Source organism: Rhinopithecus roxellana, chromosome 19 (genome assembly GCF_007565055.1).
Source record: "Rhinopithecus roxellana isolate Shanxi Qingling chromosome 19, ASM756505v1, whole genome shotgun sequence".
Taxonomy (NCBI): Eukaryota; Metazoa; Chordata; class Mammalia; order Primates; family Cercopithecidae; genus Rhinopithecus; species Rhinopithecus roxellana.
In genome coordinates this window covers 15932908-15952272 of record NC_044567.1, presented here as the reverse complement: position 1 = coordinate 15952272, position 19365 = coordinate 15932908, and the positions used below count along the sequence as shown (strand labels likewise).

Sequence of the window (19365 nt, the reverse complement as noted above, 5' to 3'; positions counted from 1 at the left end):
AGCCATAACAGTGAATGTGTTAGTGGTCCAGATAATTCTATCCTGATAATTTGTCTATTTATCCAGTCTGGTATTATTTCTGTCAGAATATCCAGAGACTTTTGGCCAAAGAGCATATTCAGCTTCCCCCATGACATTAAATTCAAAAGATAAATCATCCTTTAGGTTCTTTCCAACTGAATTCTGTAATTTTGATGACCAGAATTCCTAGCAACTCATTTACACTGGAAAAGGCAGAGTTTTGGGGCCAGGCACAGTGGCTCACACCTGTAATTCCAGCACTTTGGGAGGCCGAGGCGGGCAGATCATGAGGTCAAGAGATTGAGACCAGCCTGGCCAACATGAAACCCCGTGAAACCCCATCTCTACTAAAAATACAAAAATTAGCTGGGCATGGTGGCAGATGCCTGTAATCCCATGGTGGCAGATGCCTGTAATCCCAGCTACTCGGGAGGCTGAGGCAGGAGAAACACTTGAACCCGGAAGGCGGAGGTTACAGTGAGCCAAGATCATACCATTGCACTCCAGCCTGGGCGACAGAGTGAGACTCTGTGAGGAAGGAAGGGAATGGGAGGGGAGGGGAGGGGTGGGGAGGGGAGGGAAAGGAGGCACAGTTTTGTCACATGGGTCAATTCAGGCAATTGGTTGTGGGCTTTGTGGATTAATTTTATCAAGAATAATTCTCCAGCCAGTAGGTTCAGCAAGAAGATGTGTTATCAATTAGTAATGTCTGACATGAGTACAGGAGAGTGGCAGCAAGAATGACTTGTGTTTGTTCTCTCTAAGCTCCACATTTCCTAAAACTATTTTTCTATTTGTAATCATCAGCTCTTGAGTGAATACAGTGAGCAAATTATTTTACCAACTGTCAAAAGTAATACTTACTGACGTTTTTCCTAACACCACTCATGGAGGGTACAGGAATATACCATGAAGCAAATGAAAAGCTGCCCACAAGACTAGACGGATTATCAAAAGGGTTTTTTAAAAATATAAATTTAATATAACTTTGAATTACTTCAAAAACCTTACCACAGTCCAGAATCTGTTCCTCATAGCCCTGCAGGTCCAGAAACTAGACTTCGCCATGCCCAGAGGTAACCTGACACTTGATGACAGACTTACAGCGACTGTATTCACATAATGCTGATGCATACATTAGAATGCCAGTTTGCTGGCAATGAAGCACATATCTTTTCAGCTGTCCAAGGTCATTTTCCTGAGCACTCACTTCCCTGCACATTCGCCACAATGACATTTCTAAAATGTAGAATTTTTTCAGTCATTTTGAATGATACCACCTGCCTGTTCTTTATAAGTTCCCGATGATACAGTTTAAATGGCTCATCCAACAGATGGTTTCCTATATTACTGATGTGAGCTCTTGAACTGTGTCTTGGACCACTCTTATTTCTGATTTCTGTCTCCTTCCACGTACCTAGCTGTGCTATCTGGCTTATTGGCTCCCTGAGTGTTCTCTTTCTCTCTCCTTTCTTTTTTTTTTTTTTTTTTTTTTTCTGAGATGGAGTTTTGCTCTTATCGCCCAGGCTGGAGTGCAATGGCACCATCTTGGCTCACTGCAACCTCCACCTCCCGGGTCCAAGCGATTCTCCTGCCTCAGCCTCCCAAGTAGCTGGGATTACAGGCATGTGCCACCATGCTTGGCTAATTTTGTATTTTTACGAGAGACAGGGTTTCTCCATGTTGGCCAAGCTGGTCTTGAACTCCCAACCCCAAGTGATCTGCCCACCTAGGCCTCCCAAAGTGCTGGAATTACAGGCATGAGCCACCGTGCCTGGCCCTCTTTTTCTTTATTTCCCAGAAGAAACATTTCTGAAATACCTCTAAAGAGCTGCAAAATTCTACTTGCTTCTGTTTCCCAGTATGTTCTGCACCCAACCATCTTGCCTTCACTCCATACTTGCTTAGTTCCACACCATTCTTTTTTCTTTTATACTCACTGTGTGTGCTACAGCAGTGTAAGACACAGATTGCTTCATTCCATCACCACCCTTTCCTTCCCTAATGGCAGACAGTCTGGCTTCTGTGCCCCTACATTGTCCAGAACATTCTTGCACCCAGATCTCCAAGGATCTTGTGGCACTATCATGGACATTTATTTCTAGTTCTCATTCTCCCTGGTCTCTATGCAGAATTTGAAACTCAAGACCTGGAAGAACCTCCTTCTGGAAACCCTACCAGGCGAATCATAACATGCTACAATCCATGCTTGGTTGCCTGAATTTTTTCCAGACTTCCAGATCACTCCTTATTCACTTCCTTCACTGGGTACTTTTCCTCTGTGCTAAGCCTAACTTTGAGGGTTTCCTCACCATTTAGCCTTAACCTTCTGCTCTCCCCTTTATAAAATCCAGTTATTCTAAAGGCTTCAACTACCACCTCAATATAGATAATTTCTGGCCTTCAGCTCTCTCCTAAATTATTTCAATTTCAGTGATTCTTTAATTCACAAAATTGGTCATATTACATGATGCTTAAACTATAAAGACTGAGAATGTGTATTAACTGTAATTGGTAGCTTTGAGAGAATTCATTTCCTGTTCTCAAAAGACAACAGTACTTCTAGGATCTTTTCAGAACAAACAGCCAGATAATAAAGGAATGTTGCAGTTCTAGTCATACTTGACATATTTAACACTGTTGGCCATCCCATCTTCTCAAAATTCTCCTCTCCACTGGCTTTCTTGAAACTTCTGTCCCCTGGTTCTCCCTTTTATCTTTCAATGTTATCTCTCAAGCCTTTTATATTCTCATTAAATATTGCAGCTCCTCCAGGTTTTATCCATGGTCCTCCTCTCTACTCATCCTCCCTGAGAAATCTCACATACTTCATGGTTTCTCTTTGCCAGTAACTTCCAAATATAGCCACAATTTCTCTCCTAATCTCAGACCCACACTGCAGCTGCCTATGGAATATCTACTCCTGAATGTTGATAGGTACCTCAGGCTCGATCTTCCTTTCCCTAAATTTTTTATATTTCCTGCAAAAACTGCCCCCGCTTTGCATTCACATATCAGTCAATAGCATTTCCCGATGTTCAAAACTGGCAACGTCTTGTCATCTTAGGCACCCTCCATCATCAACCTGCAAACAGCCAAGTCAAATGCCATGTATCTATGACTATCTCCCCATTCTTACCACTGCACTGACACTTTTGTGAAATTTTCGTTGTTTCTTCCCCTCCCCCAGACTCTTGCAAATTCTCCCATCTCATCTCCCTTTGTCCAGTTTCCCTCCAATCAATCTAGTACACTGTCAACAAAGTTATCTTTCAAAAAATTAAGGTCATGTTCCTCCCCTATTTAGCAGCTTTCAACAGTCCACTCCATGACTAAGGGATCAAGTCCAAATTCCTCAGAATGGCATTAAAGGTCTTTTCTCATGTAGCCCAAACATATTTTCCAGTCTTATTTTTGGCAGTCACTCACATAAACTTTATGTCCCAGCTAAACCAAACTTTTCTCAGTTCTTGAAATACGTCATGTGTGTTTATGTCTCCTTTCTACGTGCTGGTCCCTCAGCCTAGATTTTTTTTTCCCCCATACAATGAATTCTAAGTCATTCTTTAAGATATCACTCAAAAGACATCTCATTAAGTCCTCCAGAAACTGGTTTCTCTTTCCTGGTGCTTCATACACTTTAGATAAATCTGTATTTTCAAACTCTTCATCCTATTTTGTAATTATTTGTGCCTTGTCTCCTACCCTTTGACCCAAAAGATATGACTTCCCTGAAGGTAAAGACCACATCTTACCTATTCTTGCATCCTTAGAACCCCAGCAAAATATATGGCATATAATATACATTCAGTGAACTGTATAAAAAGTGGGACAATTGCAGCCAAGATACTGTCCCTTCCCTCTAGAAGGTGAGGAAAAGAGGACTAGAAACAACAAAGTGCCTTTCTTGCTACACGTAATTTTACAGTCAAGTTGTATTAATTGGAAGAATACAGAAAAATCTTTTCTTCAAAATTCTTACTACCACAGTGCCTGAAATTCCACTTAGATAAAAGGTGTTGTTTTTGTTTTGTTCTTGCGGATGTGTGTGTGTGTGTGTGTGTGTGTGTGTGTGTGTGTGTGTGTTTGAGACAGATTCTCGCTCTGTTGCCAGGTTGGAGTGCAATGGCGCAATCTCAGCTCACTGCAACCTCCACCTCCTGGGTTCAAGTGATTCTCCTGCCTCAGCCTCCTGAGTAGCTGGGACTACAGGCACGTACCACCATGCCCAGCTAATTTTTGTATTTTTAGTAGAGATGGGGTCTCACCATGTTGGCCAGGATGGTCTCGATCTCTTGACCTCGTGATCTGCCCGCCTTGGCCTCCCAAAGGTGTTTTTTTTAAAAACATGTAAATAGCTTCAGTGAATTCCTCTCCAACCCTACCCACCTTTGGCAGTCAGTCAGTAAGTCACACCTTAGACTGAATTAGACTCACCAGATGGTTATCCTCCTAATACTTATTCCCACGCGAGGCTGAGAAGTCTCAGTAGAGAAAGAGGAGAAAACAGACAAATGGAGCAAGTCAAAGGAGGACAAACTAAACTGGAATGTGGCTTTGGGGTAACAGGCAGCAACTTCAGAACACAGGATAGCTGGCACGTGGTGAGAGAGTGGTGCCGCAGAGAGGAAGAGGGCAGCAAAACAAAGATGCATCTGCAATGATGGAAACCTCAGCAGGTACTGGTTCCTCTACTTCTCCCCAGAGACGGGAGAAACACCCTCTCTCACACTGAGCAAAAGCGGCCCCACCTTGGCACACAGGCTTGGTTCTTCAGGGAAAGAGTTCATCATCATAGTTACTTAACTCTGTTAACTCCTGTAACTTAACTACTCTTCCCACCCACTGCCCCCATAATCTTTCCTTTTATCTAATGAGGAGACAAGCAGGAGAGAAGTGAGCTGGTTTCTGGAGTTCCAATAGATAAGGCTGTCACAGATAATTAGATCACCGGATCCCACCTGAGATCTCTTTCCTCCTACCTTACCTGCAGCAGTGAACAGGCAGCAGAGAACAGAGAGAAGGATTGGAAGAAAGCCCAGAAAGTTTCTGAACAGCTAACAATATGCATCCAGGAGTGTTTTCTGCTCTGTGAAGCCTGTATCAATACATGTTAAAGAAACTGAAGCAAAAGGCTGACCATGAGAATGTACAACCATCATTTCTGATTCAGTATCTGCATTTCTAAACCACTCTTTCTCCTGGCTTTCCTATTCTGCCACTTTCTTGGTCTTGACCACCTCAATATCCAATCAATAATCAAGTAATAATTATTACTCTTTCAATTGACTTATTTTTTCTGTGTCCATGATGACATATCTAGACACTAACATTCTCCTAACCAGTTCCCTTGCTCTGTCTCTCCCAAACCAATTAGAATACTTTCAACAGGCTAATCTTCCCGAAGCAATGCTTTTCTTGAGTGACTGCCCCACTCAAAAGCAATCTGAAGCTCCAAATTGCTTATCAGGGGTTCTCAATATTTTTTTTTCCTAAAGCAGCTCAAGGACACAAAATATTCCCAATAGTAACAATTTATTTGCAGTGGTGCTTGGCAGGGGAGGGAATGAATTCTGAATCTCTGGGTGGGAGTGTTATGTTGCATGTGATTTGCAAAACTTCCCCAAGACAAATGTGATAAGTAGAATAATAAAGGCACATACAGAGTATTACGGGTACAGAAAGAAGGTGATGATGGCCTTTTCCAGCCACTTTTTCTCTTCCTATGACAGAAATCTCCATATCCTTTCCTAGGAGGGATAAGGAAAGGAGGGAGCTTCAGGGGAAATCTGTTCTGGGAGCATCAACATGTTTCTGACCTCGATTAGGCCAAAAGGCAACTGCTATGCTGACTTGAGGGTCCATGTACTCTACTGGCCTCACTCTACTTCTGACACAGCCTGAACACCAACATAATCAGAAGGACTACATTAAACAGAAAGAATACCACTCCTTGTTAAGATGTGGTCTTAGACAAGTCACACCCACCATTTTTAAATTTCATTTACTCTTCTTTAGAATGAGGAAATCGGAGATTATCTCCACGATCCTTACCAGCTGTAAAATGTGAAGATTCTATAGACCCTTTTTTGTCTTGTTTTGTTTTGTTTTTTTGAGACAGAATCTTGCTCTGTCGCCCAGGCTGAAGTGCAGTGGCACAATCTTGGCTCCACTGCAACCTCTACCTCCCAGGTTCAAGCAATGCTTTTGCCTCAGCCTCCCAAGTAGCTGGGTTTACAGGCACCTGCCATCACACCCAGCTAATTTTTTGTATTTTTAGTAGAGATGAGGTTTCGCCATGTTGGCCAAGCTGGTCTCAAACTCCTGACCTCAAGTGATACACCTGCCTCAGCCTCCCCAAGTGCTGGGATTACAGGCGTGAGCAACTGTGCCCGGCCTAGATCCACATTTTAAACCATTAAAGGTTTGGTATCAGCAAAAGATGCAATATATAGGGCATGAAATTAACATTACTTGATCCTGAAAGAAAAAAAAGATTATCAAGAGTTGTCTCAGAAATCAATTCTTTTCACCTAAACTATTAAAATACACATATATCTGTGTTAAATCATTTCCCCAAGGTCATGAACATGTTAGCATTTCAAAGTAATAAAAACCATATGAAGTAGAATGTAGCTGCTGTCTCCTCAGGAGAGGACCCTGAAAGGGGGCGTGCAGTACTAGTGTGTGCAGTACGAGGAGATAGCAGCCCCTCCCACCACTTAGAATTAGCCAATCAGGACAATGAAATGTGAACAAGAGACCAATGTGTGGGAACATACGCTGAAGATCATATCAATTGTTTGACTTTTGCTGTGGTTTGTGTAAACTAGCCCTCCAAAGCACCCCAGCTTCTCCTTGTCCTCCAATTCCTATATTCCTACCTTCCACTGATTCTAGAAACCAATGATATCCTTCTAGTAAATTCTCTCCTTGTTTAGTGCAACCAGTCTGTTTCTGACCAACATAATTAGTTAAGCTGTGAAGCCACCTGGGCCTTCCTGGAACAGCTTCTCAACTCCACCCTCCATTTTTCCCCACCCCGTACACATACCTCTACCTTTCCACATTGGTATGCACCTGCTCTGTACCTGGCACTACGCTAAGTCTCAAGAAAGAAATGTGAATAATGTGTGGTCTACCCTCAAGGATCTTACACTTTGATAAGCAAGTATTAACCCTTATTGCATGGTGTTGCAATTATTCATTTTCCTATCAACCTCCTTGAGAGTTAAGACTCTATACAATTCCTATCACACAGTAGGGTCCGCACAGGAAACAATCGGGACACCCAAATTAGGGTAAGTCAAGGCAAATTTAAGAAAAGGACTATTTACAGGCTGGGCGTGGTGGCTCATGCTTGTAATCCCATCACTTTGGGAGGCCGAGGCGGGTGGATCACAAGGTCAGGAGTTCCAGACCAGCCTTGCCAATAGGGTAAAACCTGTCTCTACTAAAACTACAAAAATTAGCCTGGTGCGGTGGTGGGAGCCTGTAGTCCCAGCTACTCAGGAGGTTGAGGCAGGAGAATCGCTTAACTTGGGAGGCGGAGGTTGCAGTGAGCCAAGATTGCACCACTGCACTCCAGCCTGGGCGACAGAGTGAGACTCTAACTCAAAAAAAAAAAAAAGAAAAGAAAAGAAAAAAAAAGGGACTATTTACAAAGGTATGGCGCAGGGAAACCATCGGGGGTAGCTAGTGTCACCCCCATGCCTAAAGAACAAAGGAACGTAATTTAGGAAGGGAAAGTCACAGAAAGGGCCATGTCAACAGGAGCTGTGGTGTTCAATGAAAGGATCCAACCAAGCTGTAGAGGTGGCCAAAGGAATAAATCCCCCAACTCATTCTCCTCCCTCCCTCCACTGGAGTCCCTACTGGGCAAACATAATGAAAGCCAGAGGGCAAGGTTATATTTATGGTGCAGAGAGCAGAATGGAGAAAGGTGGAAAGAGGATATGGAAGGGCAAACAGCTTTGTAGGGTCAGCACTCAATACATGTATGTAGAATTAGAGTATTGCTACTACATGTATGTGGACAATTTCTAGTTTCTCTTTTCTCATTTTATTTTAGTTCTCAAGTAACTATATTAGTGTTCTTGTTGGCAGATTTTCCTGATACTTGCAAGTTTAATTCTCATCTTCCTCTCTGCTATAGAAATATACGCACTAACACTAAAAGGAAAACTGTCCTGAATCTACCTTCCCAATAATCAGTGTCTCCTCTTGAAACCCTGATGAAAACGGAGACTCCTCTATCTTTATCTTTCCATGCTCTTCTCCCCTCATCCTCTGAGGGATTCCTTAATCATGTGTAACTGTCATCCTCTCCATCCTGTACACCTAAATGTAACAAAATCATAGGCCCTTAGGGCCATAGGAGGCTGACCTGGAAAGACAGAACAATCCCCTTGCAGTGGGGACAGGGTACAGTGGCAGAGATGGAGATCATGGCAAAGGGAATGGGGTGGCACAGAGCTTCCACTTGCAGACATTTTGGTTTCTTAGGATAGACTGGGAGATGCGAAAGGAGTAGTCTGAAGAAGAGGTAACTTCCTGAAATTCAGAAGGAACTGCAGGAACAGAACTCAGATGTGGGCACAGGAGACGGAAGATAATCTGTGTATAGAGTAAGGAGGAAATGTGTGCCTTCTCTTCAGTCTACTCCCCCACATGTATTCTAAAAAGACAAAATCACACTTTTGCTTAAGGCCGGTCTTTTAGGCGGGCAAAGTGCAATTTCAGCAGACTTCTGCCCAAAATAAATTATCTCCTCCTCACCAAGAACTGAAATTTCTATCACAAGAAATAATCTTCCATTTCATAATTAAGGGAAAAGTTCAAAATTCAAATGCCTAGGTTCCTGAATGATATAGAGCAAATAATACTGTTTCTATTAGTGTAAATGAATAATATCATGTCCTTTCCCTACACAGAAAAAGTGAGTTAAGGCACAAGAAAGCCAATGGCTTCAGATGAAGCACAGGGAGAGATTTCAACCTAGAGAAGATAAAGGAAAGTGGGTTTAGACACAAATGGCAAACTTTGCCAACTTTAATTTTGTGTATAGGCAACTCTGTCCAGTTTAGGGTATGCATGGATATCTAGAATCAATGCTCAGACACTGAGCTTAGGAGGGATATTAATTAAGCCGCATGTATCACAACTGTATAAAACCAGGAAGGACCCATAATAGTCCCATAACACTCCCTGGTACATACTGGGCATTCAATAAATATTTCTTGAATGAATGTGTGGTATAATTAGGATTATGAGTTTTAGAGACTGCTGTGAGCTAGAGTGGGGACCAGGGAGAGAAGGGAAGGGAGAGAACAAGCATTCATTGAGAGCCTGGTATGTGCCAGATGCTATTAACTGTTTCTCATTAATCCTCCAAATTCTTTTGTAATTTGTACAGATGAAAAAACTGAAATTCAGAGAAGATAAGTAACTTTATCCAAGCTGAGAAACAGTAGGCTAGAACTCAAAGACCTATTTAACTCTATAGCAGTATGCACTACTCAACTTAAACTCCTTGGAAAGGGCCCTGTAGCAAGCCTGGAAGGTTTCACGGGAAAATAGACACAAACTGAGCAAGAGCATGAGAATGTTAAGACTATAGGGTCAGAAAGAATGTCTGTTAGAGGAATGCCTGCAGTGTTTTCAAAAATAATCACTCAACATTGTTCAAAAGATGAAGTCATGAAATGATGGTCTTCTCTGTTTTTCCTGCTCACACACAGTTTTCCTGGATGTACCCAACACCCTGATGAGATAGCACTTGAGCATGTATGGTTCATTGATCACTAAAATAAGAGGTGAAGAGATTGTTAACCAAAAAAAAAAAAAACCTATACTTTAAAAAAATTCATTAAAGATGATGTAACTTTACACAGATGATAGATGATAGACAGATGATAGATAGATAGATAGATAGATGATAGATAGATAGATAGATAGATAGATAGATAGATAGATAGATAGATAGAGGCCCCATAATGGTCCCCATAATTCACCAACTTTGGGGCTATACTTTAACCTTAGATCTCTGCTACACCTCCACACGGTGGCTTGTTCCTCTGGGTTGTGGCAGCACGGCAGCACTGAAAGTGGCTGTGAGTCTGTTAAGTCTCAGGGGGAACCTGTGTTATTGTTGGGGGCTCAAGAGAGCACAGAGAGCCATGGTAGTGGGCCTTTCGGTGGCTTTTATGGTATTGAGGGTAGGTTGGGTCCTGGCACAGGGTGGAGTAGCCTGAGTGCTGGACCAAATAGGAGCCTGTGAAATTCTGGTGACTCTGATGGTGGTGGCCTTCTTTCAAGTAATGAGAGGAAAATAACACAGAATTTAAACAAATGTCAGGCCTACTACCTTGACAAGTTACATTGCCTCGAAAATGCCAGAGCTGACCTTGCACTCAAAATAAAAAGAAGGCATGGGAATTTGGGGGAAAAAATTGATGGTCAACCTCGAGACCACAGCAAATATTACAACACTATCAAGTACCTTAAAACTCAGTTGTCTTAAATGTAGAAAATACGACCCTTTCTCCTGGCCAACATATATTGTATCTGATGCATCTAATGTCGAGAAAAATGTATAATGTGCATAAAAATTAATATGAAATGGCTCAACATTCATTTGAAAAACATTCTTCTGTATTTCAGAAGCTCTAAAACAATATATTTAGCTGAAATGTTCTATAATAGTCCCAGAAAAATTAAAATTTAATGTTTATCTAATTTATATTTATACAAATATAATTTTTTGAGACAGGGTCTTGCTCTGTTGCCCTGGCTGGAGCATAGTGGCACGATCATAGCAGCCTCACCCTCCCAGGCTTGAACAATCCTCCCATGTCAGCCTTCCAAGGCGGGACTACAGACATGTGCCACCATTCCCAGCTAAATTTCTTTTCTGTAGAGATGGGGTCTCACTATATTGTTTAAGCTGCTCTCAAACTCCTGGACTCAAGTGATCCTCCAGCCTCAGCTTCTCAAAGTGCTGGGACTACAGGCATGAGCCGCCATGACTAGTACAAATATAATTATGATTGACAAACTTATAATTGTTGAAATCCGTGAAGCATATAATCTGGACCTAATGGCACCCAACATATTTTGTTGAATTGTATGTTTCCTTTTCCTCCCTTGAAGGTAACAAATGTTACTTTGGAAAATGCCAACATTCCGCATTAGATCCACAATGCCAGGCCCACTGTGGATGACTTCAAGCTCCAGTAAGTTCAGAAACCATGTAAAGAACTGATTAAAAAAAAAAAAAAAAACCAACTCCCTGATTCACCACTTTAAACAGTTACTACAAAACTTACAATATCATTATTTCATATTATTAAACATCTCAACATAAAACAATCTCTTTTATGTTTAAATTACAATAGTGGTCATAGGCTAGCAATGTGAAAACTCCCAGGCTAGCGATTTGAAATCTCACATATGGTGTATGACTCTCCAATACATAGGTCAGAGACTTGGTTTTTATAGAACTGCAGGAGGTACCCCCTACTGTACTTGAATTTTTTTTTTTAACTGGGGAGACACAGTCCTTGTAAAACAAAGGTGCATTCTCCTGTACATGAAAAGGAGCTTGCTTCCTTTCCTAGTCAAAGAGCAGAGGGGAGATTTTCACTCTTTCATAGCTTTAATAATGTTATTCCTACCATATACTGAACACTGATGCTGTGCTAAGCACTTTTGTACATTAACTCAATTCTCATAATATTCCCATTTTAGCCAGGTGTGGTGGCTCACGCCTGTAATCCCAGCACTTTTTGGGAGGCTGAGGCAGGTGGGTCACTTGAGGTTAGGAGTTCGAGACCAGCCTGGCCAACATGGTGAAACACCGTCTCTACTAAAAATACAAAAATTAGCCAGGCATGGTGATGCACACTTGTAATCCCAGCTACTTGGGAGGCTGAGGCGGGAGGATCGCTTGAACCTGGGAGGCGGAGAGTACGGTGAGCCAAGAGTACGCCACTGTACTCCAGCCTGAGTAACACAGCGAGACTCGGTCTCAAAAAAAAAAAAAAAAATTCCCATTTTAATGATGAGAAGACACAGGTTCAGAGAAGTAATTTGCCCAAGGTGATAGCTGAACATGGCAGAGGTGCAATTTGAACCCATGTCTTCACACCCCAGTGCTGTGCTCTTTAAGCTCCACTATGTGGGACATCTTGTTACCACTGGATAAGGAGACCTCCATCTAAGCTGTATTGATTCTTCTAATTGGGCTCTGTTCAGATACCAGAGTAAAGTTGTCCTTTATCAGTGTGTCGAGGCTGATAGCAAGGGCCTGCAAAGTGTCTTGGATGAGTTGACTTTGAACAAGACTAACCTAGAGTGGCAAATGGAAAGCCAGATGGAGGAGCTGAATTACCTCAGAAACAATCATGAAGAGGCGGGAGCTACACAAAATGAATTTAAAGTTTCAGTATGTCAATACCTGTCAAGATATGGTGGTGGCGGCTATCATTATAAGAGACATTCTTTTCATAAAACACAGGTAAAGTAACATAGACTGTAAGGCAAAACTTACCTCTCACGATGACAGTGAAAATCAAATAAATTACTTGTATTAAAATATTTTGTAAAAATTAAAATATTATTCCTTTATATTGATCCTAAATATGTTTATAATAGGGTTGCCAGATAAAAATACAGAACTCTTCAGTTTAAATTATAATTTCAGGTAAACAATGAATAATATAACAGATATGTCCCAAATATTGTATGGAATATAGTTATACCAAAAAAAGTATTCAATGTTTATTTGAAATTCAAATTTAATTGGCATTCTGTATTTTATTTGCTAAATCTAGTAACACTATTTCGTTGTCTCCTAGAAATTTCTTTGAAACCTTAAAAAAGATTTCTAAACTCTACATTTTCAATTTTCAATTTTTAATTTCTTTAAATAATCATATTCCAGATGCAAGATCAAGTAACCTGTGGCATTTTATTTTATTTTGGATCAGGAGATGAAGGGTGACAATGATAAGGTACCTTATGTTGAGGTAAACCTAGAAAACAAACGGCCCCAGGTGTGGACCTGACTGTCCTGCCGAACCAGACAAGACAGTAATATGAGGCTTTGCCACAAGAAAGCCACAGAAAAGCTAAGGCCTGGTTTAATGTAAGGTAAGCCTATCACCACCAAAACAAAACAAAACAATACCCAATATTAAGCAGAAGCCATGAAAACTAGTATAAGTATTTATATTTTTATTCCACTCCAACATCTCAGAGTAAAGAACTGATGGGCAGGCCTCGGCTTCTGCTGACAACTGCCAACTGGCATGAGATTGCTGAGCTGAGGTGGACTCTCCAGACACTGGAACTGGAACTGGAGGCCCAGTGGCCTCTGGTAAGAATGCTGCAATGTGAGACCCTTGAGATAGATTGACTTGTTGAAGATGAAGAGAAAACAGAGAGCCTCCGGTACAGTTGTTGAAGAGCAACCACCAGCTAACACCAAGGAGACAAGGAAGAAGAAGTCCTTCTCTCAACCGACATCCGGAAGACAAGGAAGAAGTCCTTCTCTCAACCGACGTCCGGAAGCACGAAGAAGACTCCCAAGACAGCGAAGAAAGGAAAACAACTTGAGGAGAGCCAGGAAGAAAAATGCTCCACAAAAATATGCGGCTTTAAGAAGACTTGAGGAAGGGAGCAGGCCAACACCCTCTGACCACAATGACCAGCTGAATGAGGAGCTCCAACAGAATGAGCTGCAGCCGGAGCAACAGAGTGAGGGACACAGCTGGACCAACAGAGTTAGGGGACACAGCCGGAGCAACAGAGTTACAGGACATAGATATAACAAAGGGGGAGGATGCCAGCCATTTCAACTCTCTCCCTGAGCAGCGAGTAATTTCAGGGCAAGCCCAGAGACCTAGGATCCATCTGAGAAGTCTGTAGAGGTCTGACCAGAGAACTCAACAACAGGGTACGCCCCATGGTGATGAAAATAAAATGAATCTGTTGTAAAAGGAAAAAACAAAAAAAGTTACAACGTGTTGCTTTGAAATCCAACAGTATATTCACACGTGACATGTCTGGTCACAGATGTTTCAAAACATTTTGTGTCTCCACAGTATAATGTTTGCCCTGTAAAATTTAAAAGCAATTCTTTAATTTTAAACTATAGAAGAACAGTAAATTAGGGTAAGAGAGAAAGACACAATACCAGGAATAAATATACTTACATGGTTTCTTTAAAATTACAGATTAAGTTCTGTGTGGTACTAGTTTACAGCATTCGGAACTATTCTGCTACATTGCAATTTTTGATGAGTCGTCTTTACTTTTATTTTCCATTCCTTTCCTCTTTTATTTTTTTTTATTTTATGGATAAATAGTAGTTATACATATATATGGGGTACATGTGATATTTTGATACAAGCATACAATGTGTAATAATCAAATCAGGATAACGGGGATATTCATTATCTCAAACACTTATTTCTTTGTGTTTGGAACATTCTAATTTCACTCTAGTTATTCAGAATATACAGTGAATTTCTGTTAACTATAGTCACTCTATTGTGCTACTGAACACTAGATCTTATTCCTTCTAATTGTAATTTTGTACCCCATCAACCAACCCCTTTTTATCCCCTGCTCTCTCTCACCCACCTCCCTACTGTCCTCCTAGCCTCTCTGGTAATCATTATACTACTCTTTATCTCGATGAGATCAACTTTTTTAGCTCCCACATATGAGTGAGAACATGTGATACTTCTTTTTAATCTAGTTTGACAGAAACTGAAAGTAACCACTGTTACAATATGTTACCCCAATATAGCTTGTGGAGTCTTCATCCCTGGAGAGTTTTGAGACAGAAGGAAGTAAGCAGGGGAGGAGGGAAGCAGGAAATTCTAACTAGACCAAATTTAGCATTTATATTCCAGATGCCAAGAAAAAAATAATAATGCAACATCTTATAGCTCTGCAAATATGCACTCATTTATATATCTAAGCTTTAGACTAGAAAATTCTAACTAGCTCTACATTTCAATCAAAATTATCAATATGGAAAATATTTGGAGAGACAGCAAAAAGTTTAATAGTTTTTGAATGTATATAAGTTGGAAACTTTCAAAGCAACAGAACCCCTCCATGTCACAGTTTACTACTAAATTAATTCAGATACACACCTTGCGTTCACTGTTGTGTTCCTCAAGACTCAAAGAGTTAAAAACCCGATGAAAAGTGGTTAATCTCCGTAATGGGTGTTAGCTCCATCTGAAAAAGCCAGCATTATAAAAGCATTAATGTTTCAATTATGCATGGTGGCTAACTGCTGTGATGTGTTATTTTAATGACTGGTCTGCCAAAGAGTTAGGAATCTCCATAAACCCATGCCAGACCAACCCTCAAGAAGTTAGGGCAGAGTCTCACCTGGCAACAGACAAGGCCCACAAGTCTTATCTCTTCCAGGGCAGGACATCTTGCCTCATTAGTTCTTTTTCTTTTCAAATTGGTCTATTTTTTCATCACAAAAATAATGATAAGGAAGGCTTGTCTAGTCTGAAAAAGAAACTAAATCCCTTATGTTCTTGTTAATTTTCCAAGTCACATGACCGAAAAATACAATTTTAGCTCATTTCAAAAGAGTTTTAGAAGTTACTCATTGTTTAAGCCAGCAACAGTGTGTTTTAAAAAAGAAAAAAATAGTTAATCACTGTGTTTTTAAAAAGCTCTGAAGATAGGTCTGTGTTCAAATCCCACCAAAGTCCCTTTATTGAATAGTTTTGGGCATGCTAAATTTTAACTAATTTCTTTTCTTTTTTGAGGGGGTTTGTGGGAAAAAGGGTCTCGCTGTGTCACCCAGGCTGGAGTGCAGTGGTGCGATCAAAGCTCACTACAACTTTGACCTTTCAGGCTCAGGCGATCCTTCCACCTCACCCTGTTGAGTAGCTGGACCCACAGGCACGTGCCATCACACCAGGCTTTGTGTGTGTGTATGTGCATTTTGTAGAGACGGGGTTTCACCATGTTGCCCAGGCTGGTCTCAAACTCCTGGACTCATGTGAATCCTCCTGCCTTGGCTTCCCAAAGTGACGGAACTACAGGCGTGAGCCACTGCGCCTGGCCAACTAATTTTAGTCAAAATAAAATTTCTGGCCAGGCATGGGGGCTCATATCTATAATCCCAGCACTTTGGGAGGCTGAGGCAGGTGGATCACCTCAGGTCAGGAGTTTGAGACCAGCCTGACCAACATGAAGAAATCTCGTCTCTACTAAAAATACAAAATTAGCTGGGCATGGTGGCGCATGCCTGTAATCCTAGCTACTCAGGAGGCTGAGGCAGGAGAATCGCTTGAACCTGGGTGGCTGAGGTTGTGGTGAGCCGAGAATGCGTCACTGCACTCCGGCCTGGGCAACAAGAACGAAACACCGTCTCAAAAAAAATAAATAAAATAAAATTTTCCCTCATAAAGTTGCCAACAGGATTTGATGAGGCAAAAATGCAAGTAAAGTTTAGGACAGGCTTTGGAATATAAAAAAGTCTCAACAAGCTCTATCAACTCTATCTTAGGACTGACTTTGCAAATGTTATTTGCATATTTGTTTAATAAGTTTAACACAAGACATCAAAAGTTCTTTGGGCATTATCAATCATCAGCCTTGTGAAAGAAGCCACAGAATGGTTATGGTACATTTTCTCTGTTACTATTGTGTGTTACATTTAAATAATTATTTAAATCTATTCCTCTACCATTCTTACAACCCCCTTACCAAAAAAAAAACAACGTGATTCACAGACAGAGGTCCATTTATTATAAAAATTGACTAGTTGTCTGAGTCCATAAGGTCAAGTACTTCTTTAAAAACCTTTAAAATTAGGAAATTAATTTGACTCCCTAAGACTTTTTCCTTTAAATTTAAGCACATTACATATACTCACTTAAAACCACTAGAATGGGGGATTACTGCTTTCACTGTAAACATTAACCTCTGTACGTACCATTTCTAATCCAAAACTTTCTCTACTCTATTTAGATCTGTCCAGACTCTCTTAAGTGAAAATTATGAAGTTATATCCAATTATAATGTTATTTTCTCTCATATCCAGCCATCCTTGAAATGACCAATTGGATAAGCAACCACAACTGGACCTAAAGGAATTTTCTTAGATTTATGAGGGGGAGAAAACAGCCACTGAATTTTGGACAATGTTCAGTTTCAATATTTTAAAATTGGAGTCTGTAGAGAATTGTTTGGTACTTTCGGCTTCACTATTTTTTATGAAAACTAAAAGGGATATTATGTTTCTATTTTATGTTCTATGTTAATTAATTCTCCTCCTAATGCAGCTAACTCATAGTGAGCAATTGTCTTTTAGAGAATGAAATTAATTTACCTGAAAATAAATTTATGACATACTAATGAAATTTAAAAGCTGAGCTGCATTATAGTTAATCCTTAAATTACAGCATACTCCTAAGCTAGCTAGCCAGAAACCCAACTAGAATTGTCAATTCTCCTAATATAAAAAAATTCAAAATTTTTACCTTTGTATAGGTCCATGGTAACTGTATTATTCAGGAGGAACAAGAGAGATTTCAATACAATCAACAATGCATAATCACACCCAGATAAAAGGGGTACCTATCACCTCAAGCATTTATCATTTATCTGTGTTACAAACATTCTAATAATATTTTTTTAATTTAAAATGTACAATAAATTATTGTGACTATAATCACCCTGTTGTGCTAGCAAATACTAGATTATATTTGTTCTACCTAATTATATTTTTGTACCCATTAACCATCCCCACTTCCCAGCCCCCTCACCCTATACTACTCTTCCCAGCCTCTGGTAACCATTATTCTACTCTCTATCTCTATGAGTTCAATTGTTCTCATTTTTAGCTCCCACAAATGAGTGATAACATGAGAAGTTTATCTTTCTATGCCTGGTTTATCTCACTTAACACACTGTCCTCCAGGTCCAGTCAAGTTGTTGCAATAACAGGATCTCATTCTTTTTTATGGTTAAATAGTACTCCACTAAGTATATGTACCACGTTTTCTTTATCAATCCGTCTGTTGATGGACACTTAGGATCTTGGCTATTGTGAATAGTATTGCAAAAAAAAATGAGGGTACAGATATCAAATTGATAAACTGATTTCCATGATTTTGGGTATATATCTAGCAGTGGGACTGCTGGATCACACAGTTCTATTTTTAGCTTTTTGAGGAACCTCCATACTGTTCTCCATAGTGGCTGTACTAATTTACATTCTCAAGAAAAGTGTACGAGGGGGTTCCCTTTTCTCCATATCCTCACTAGCATTCATTATTGCCTTTCTTTTGGATAAAAGCCATTTTAAGTGGGATGAGATATACAACAAATTAGTGTGACTGTAATAATTTACATCATTTACATTCAACTGCAATGAGAATGTAATTTTGAGTCATTTCTCTGATGATCAATGATGTTGAGCCCCTTTTTATATACCTGTTTGCCATTGTATGTTTTCCTTTTTTTTTTTTTTTTTTTTTTTTTTTTTTTTTTTTTTTTTTTTTGAGGTCACTCTGTTGCTCAGGCTGGAGTGCAGTGGCATGAACATGGCTCACCTCCGTCTCCCAAGTAGCTGGGACTACAGACACATGCCATCATACCCAGCTAATTTATTTTTATTTTTTGTAGAGATGGGGTCTCCCTATGTTACCAAGGCTTGTCTTGAATTCCTAGGCTCAAGCAGTCCTCCCGCCCCAGTCTCCCTAAGTGCTGGGATTAGAGGTGTGAGCCACCATGCCTAGCCTGTATGTCTTCTTTTGAGATTTGAATGTCTGTTCAGTTCTTTTGCCCATTTTTAAATCAGATTATTAGATTTTTTTTCCTATTGAGTTATTTCAGCTCCTTATATATTCTTGTTATTAATCCTCTGTCAGATGGATAGTTTGCAAATATTTTCTCTCATTCTGTGGGTTGTCTCTTTACTTTGTTGACTGTTTCCTTTGCTGTGCAGAAGTTTTTAATTTGATGTGATGTATGAAAAAAATTCAAATTTTAGAATAAAACTACAGATACATTTTAGCAGGTTACTAGTATCAAGATAATCTCAACAGATCCAAGACAAAAAAAAATAGTGACCTTTAATGAAGAGGAAAGAGTGAGGGCTAAAATGTTTTCTTAATATATTCAGTGTATTTCCATTCTAAGGAATACATCTTTATATACTTGAAGGTATTTTAAAATTCCTATGCAGAATCTTGGTTTTCTTATCATTCTTACACATTCTTACATCAAAAAGTATCATCATTTCCTTTAAAGTAAAATTAAATTAGTTGTCTTCAACCAGCCTTTATTTACATT

At 40.1% G+C, this 19365-nt stretch overlaps 2 protein-coding genes across 3 annotated transcripts in view; both read right to left on the bottom strand.

The window, feature by feature from the left end:
- The window catches only part of LOC104658490 (keratin-associated protein 9-2-like), a 335619-nt gene extending 334472 nt beyond the window's left edge, over window positions 1–1147 (bottom strand). For both annotated transcript variants that reach the window (XR_004055119.1, XM_030923870.1), the window contains exon 1: window positions 1033–1147. The gene's annotated coding sequence lies outside the window, so the exon portion shown is untranslated. The remainder of the gene's footprint in view (window positions 1–1032) is intronic.
- An 11831-nt stretch (window positions 1148–12978) lies between these two features.
- Window positions 12979–15481, bottom strand: LOC104682046 (transmembrane protein 99 (putative)). Its single transcript, XM_030923353.1, is given in 4 exon segments — window positions 12979–13208; window positions 13210–13677; window positions 14043–14139; window positions 15433–15481. Coding segments are annotated over 4 exon segments (783 nt in total). The 3' UTR covers window positions 12979–13039.
- Between the last annotated feature and the right edge of the window lie 3884 nt (window positions 15482–19365).